The sequence below is a fragment of the Oncorhynchus keta genome, chromosome 1 (assembly GCF_023373465.1).
Source record: "Oncorhynchus keta strain PuntledgeMale-10-30-2019 chromosome 1, Oket_V2, whole genome shotgun sequence".
NCBI classification, from domain to species: domain Eukaryota; kingdom Metazoa; phylum Chordata; class Actinopteri; order Salmoniformes; family Salmonidae; genus Oncorhynchus; species Oncorhynchus keta.
This window is the reverse complement of record NC_068421.1, coordinates 7,574,677-7,579,676: the sequence shown is the minus strand read 5'-3', so window position 1 is coordinate 7,579,676 and position 5,000 is coordinate 7,574,677. Positions and strand designations below refer to the sequence as shown.

General features: G+C 46.2%; 1 protein-coding gene across 1 annotated transcript in view; it reads left to right on the top strand.

The window, feature by feature from the left end:
* Window positions 1–5,000, top strand: part of LOC118394759 (nucleolar pre-ribosomal-associated protein 1-like) — an 83,607-nt gene that overhangs the window by 67,093 nt on the left and 11,514 nt on the right. The window contains 3 exon segments of the mRNA XM_052469302.1: window positions 2,335–2,398; window positions 2,401–2,443; window positions 3,594–3,821. Of these exon segments, the coding sequence (XP_052325262.1) occupies window positions 2,335–2,398; window positions 2,401–2,443; window positions 3,594–3,821 (335 nt within the window).

The window sequence follows — 5,000 nt, the reverse complement described above, 5'->3', positions numbered from 1 at the left end:
CCAGAATGAAAAAGGAAGCCTGAACAGAATAAATAAATACCAACAAGGAATTAAAGTAATACACCAAAACATGTGGCAGAGCAATTCACTTTCTGTCCTGAATACAAGGTGTTATGTTGGGGGAGAATCCAATACATTACTGAGTACCACTCTCCATGTTTACATGCATAGTGGTGGCTGCATCATGTTATGGGTATGCTTGTAATCGTTAAGGACTGGTGAGTTTTTCAGGATAAAAAATAAACCGAATGGAGCTAAGGACAGGCAACATCCTAGAGGGGAAACCTGGTTCAGTCTGCTTTTCCACCAGACACTGGGAGATGAATTCACCTTTCAGCAGGACAATAACCTAGAACACATCTACATTGGGAGAGGAATTCACCTTTCAGCAGGACAATAACCTAGAACACATCAACACTGGGAGATGAATTCACCTTTCAGCAGGACAATAACCTAGAACACATCTACACTGGGAGATGAATTCACCTTTCAGCAGGACAATAACCTAGAACACATCTACACTGGGAGATGAATTCACCTTTCAGCAGGACAATAACCTAGAACACATCTACACTGGGAGATTAATTCACCTTTCAGTAGGACAATTACCTAGAACACATCTACACTGGGAGATGAATTCACCTTTCAGCAGGACAATAACCTTAAAACACAAGACCACATCTACACTGGGAGATGAATTCACCTTTCAGTAGGACAATAACCTTAAAACATATCTACATTTGGAGATGAATTCACCTTTCAGCAGGACAATAACCTTAAAACACAAGGCCAAATCTACACTGGAGTTGCTTACCAAGAAGACAGTGAATGTTCCTGAGTGGCAGAGTTACAGATTTGACTTAAATCTACTTGAAAATCTATGGCAAAACCAATTTGACAGAGAGCTTGAAGAATATTTGAAAAGAATAATGTGTCCCACAATCCAGGTGTGATAAAAGCTCTTAGAGATTTACCCAGAAAGACTCACAGCTCAGAACGTTTAGCTTAAAATGCTAATGAACTATTTCTTAACATTATTAGCACAGCAATGCGTACAAATCAAGTCGGCCTCCGGACAATGAGAGAAAGTTAAAAACCAGTAGAACATGAGAGAAATAGACTACTGGTTTCAATGGTATATGTCTTTATAAAACAATAGACTACTGGTTTCAATGGTATATGTCTTCATAAAACAATAGACTACTGGTTTCAATGGTATATGTCTTTATAAAACAATAGACTACTGGTTTCAATGGTATATGTCTTCATAAAACAATAGACTACTGGTTTCAATGGTATATGTCTGTATAAAACAATAGACTACTGGTTTCAATGGTATATGTCTGTATAAAACAATAGACTACTGGTTTCAATGGTATATGTCTGTATAAAACAATAGACTACTGGTTTCAATGGTATATGTCTGTATAAAACAATAGACTACTGGTTTCAATGGTATATGTCTGTATAAAACAATAGACTACTGGTTTCAATGGTATATGTCTTTATAAAACAATAGACTACTGGTTTCAATGGTATATGTCTGTATAAAAAATAGACTACTGGTTTCAATGGTATATGTCTATAAAACAATAGACTACTGGTTTCAATGGTATATGTATGTATAAAACAATAGACTACTGGTTTCAATGGTATATGTATGTATAAAACAATAGACTACTGGTCTCAATGGTATATGTCTGTATAAAACAATAGACTACTGGTTTCATTTTCAGTTTGCATCTCTGTTCATGTACCTTGGTTGGAATGCAAAAATTAGCAGCAGAAACAATAACAAAGCTAACTCCCCGCCCCTGTTTTGGTAAAAAGCTAAGAGGGATAGATAGGGCTGGAGAAATGTGACCACTCTCAAATTTATAGACCGAGCTATGGATGCAAAGGACTGACCATCCCTGATATAAAAATTATAGTTTCAACCATGTTATGAGACTATGTTTACATTTACTTTGTTTACAAACATTGGAAGTAAAACAAGCTGATATTGTGGGTTCTGATTGGTAGGACAGTTGAACTAAACTCACGAGGCATTTACAAGTTAGCGTCTTCTGAATCAATGGGCACATATTAATTTACGTTATATATTATTATATATATTGTGTATATATATATATATATATATTATATATATACTTTATGTTTTGGACATACTGGTTACCCCTTGTTTAAATACATTATTATATATATATATATATATATATATATATATATATATATATATTATATTATAATACATATTTCAATAAAGTACAATGTTATCACATGTTGATGTTCATGACCGTTGTCTCTCCTCCTGTGTGTGACGTTCTCTACCAGACTCTGATAGTGAGAGTCCTGCACCAGGCTGGTCGTGTGACCAAAGCAGCCTACAACCTGACCAGGGCCACGGGCTCCTCACCTGGATTCTGCAGCTGCTGGAGAGGAGGTGAGAAGTACTGTCTGGATTTCGTCTTTACTATTTAAACCATCTAGCCAGACATTCTGGTTCTGAATTTATTTATTTTAAACAACAATAACAAAAAGTTGCCTTCACCAGGAAGCCCTGATGACCAGTGACCAGAGGTGGGGGAGGGGTCAGTGTGCTCTGGGGGGGGTCAGTGTGCTCTGGGGTGGTCAGTGTGCTCCAGGGTGGGGTGGGGGGTCAGTGTGCTCTGGGGGAGGGGTCAGTGTGCTCTGGGGGGTCAGTGTGCTCTGGGGGTCAGTGTGCTCCAGGGTGGGGTGGGGGGTCAGTGTGCTCTGGGGGAGGGGTCAGTGTGCTCTGGGGGAGGGGTCAGTGTGCTCTGGGGGAGGGGTCAGTGTGCTCCAGGGTGCTCTGGGGGTCAGTGTGCTCTGGGGGGGATCAGTGTGCTCCAGGGTGGGGTGAGGGGGTCAGTGTGCTCTGGGGGGTCAGTGTGCTCTGGGGGGAGGGGTCAGTGTGCTCTGGGGGAGGGGTCAGTGTGATCCAGGGTGGGGTGGGGGGTCAGTGTGCTCTGGGGTGGGGGTCAGTGTGCTCTGGGGGATCAGTGTGCTCCAGGGTGGGGGGGGGGGTCAGTGTGCTCTGGGGGGATCAGTGTGCTCCGGGGTGGGGTGGGGGAGTCAGTGTGCTCTGGGGGGATCAGTGTGCTCCGGGGTGGGGGAGTCAGTGTGCTCTCGGGGAGGGGGGATCAGTGTGCTCTGGTGGGGGTCAGTGTGCTCCAGGGTGGGGTGGGGGGTCAGTGTGCTCGGGGTCAGTGTGCTCCAGGGTGGGGGAGTCAGTGTGCTCTCGGGGAGGGGGGATCAGTGTGCTCTGGTGGGGGTCAGTGTGCTCCAGGGTGGGGTGGGGGGTCAGTATGCTCTGGGGGGTCAGTGTGCTCCAGGGTGGGGTGGGGGTCAGTGTGCTCTGGGGGGATCAGTGTGCTCTGGGGGGGATCAGTGTGCTCCCGGGGTGGGGTGGGGGAGTCAGTGTGCTCTCGGGGAGGGTGGTGGTCAGTGTGCTCTGGGGGGGATGGTGGTCAGTGTGCTGAGGGGGAGGGGGAGGGCATCATTAGAGAAGACTCAAACAGAGTTAAAATAGTACCAGGACTGCTGTAGAGTCAAACCCCTCTTCTCTCCTCCAGACATGTAGACCAGGGTCTGCTGAGTGCTGTGGTGGAGCTGCTCCATGTGCTGTGGTTCACCAACCTGGGACAGAAGGAGACCCGTGGTGAGGGAGCCTCCTCTTCCTCATCCTCTTCCTCCGCGGCCAATGAGGACAAACCCCAGGGACACAGCACTCCAAAGGTTCTCCCTCTACCCCTCATCAGCCAGTTCCTGTGTGTGGCCACCACCATCATCAGACATCTGAGGTAGAGGACCCCTGAACTACATTATGATGGTCTGCTTAGTAAAGCAAAATGTAGTTAAAAGACACCGTTGTGAGTAGGGTGGAAAGTCAACACCCGCCACCTGCCAAATGGGGGTATATTTTGGCATTGCCGGGTAAGGATGTCTATTTCACCTGCCACACAGCATTTGGGAACACTTTTTAATTTTTTTTTACCACCAATCGAAAAGCCCAATTGTAGAAGTTGGTTGAGTTGACCTGAAAGGATACCAAAGTGTGACTTTTTGTCTTGTTATTTCTTGTCTAGTTACATCGTTTTGTTAACATACTTTGTTGTTTTTCAATATACGTTTGCTGCAACTGTCTACTGGTAGCGCAGACATGGAGATGATCTCTGACAGACACTGAGTGTCTTTACCACGGTAATGGCCCGCCCCTTAAAGGGGCAGCAGAACATTATTACCACGGTAATGGCCCGCCCCTTAAAGGGGCAGCAGACCATTATTACCACGGTAATGGCCCGCCCCTTAAAGGGGCAGCAGAACATTATTACCACGGTAATGGCCCGCCCCTTAAAGGGGCAGCAGAACATTATTACCACGGTAATGGCCCGCCCCTTAAAGGGGCAGCATAATATTTTTACCACGGTAATGGCCCGCCCCTTAAAGGGGCAGCAGAATATTTTTACCACGGTAATGGCCCGCCCTTAAAGGGGCAGCAGACCATTATTACCACGGTAATGGCCTGCCCCTTAAAGGGGCAGCAGACCATTTTTACCACGGTAATGGCCCGCCCCTTAAAGGGGCAGCAGACCATTATTACCACGGTAATGGCCCGCCCCTTAAAGGGGCAGCAGAACATTATTACCACGGTAATGGCCCGCCCCTTAAAGGGGCAGCAGAACATTTTTACCACGGTAATGGCCCACCCCTTAAAGGGCAGTAGACCATTATTACCACGGTAATGGCCTGCCCCTTAAAGGGGCAGCAGACCATTTTTACCACGGTAATGGCCCGCCCCTTAAAGGGGCAGCAGAACATTATTACCACGGTAATGGCCCGCCCCTTAAAGGGGCAGCAGAACATTATTACCACGTAATGGCCCGCCCCTTAAAGGGGCAGCAGACCATTTTTACCACGGTAATGGCCCGCCCCTTAAAGGGGCAGCAGAACATTATTACCACGGTAATGGCCCGCCCCTT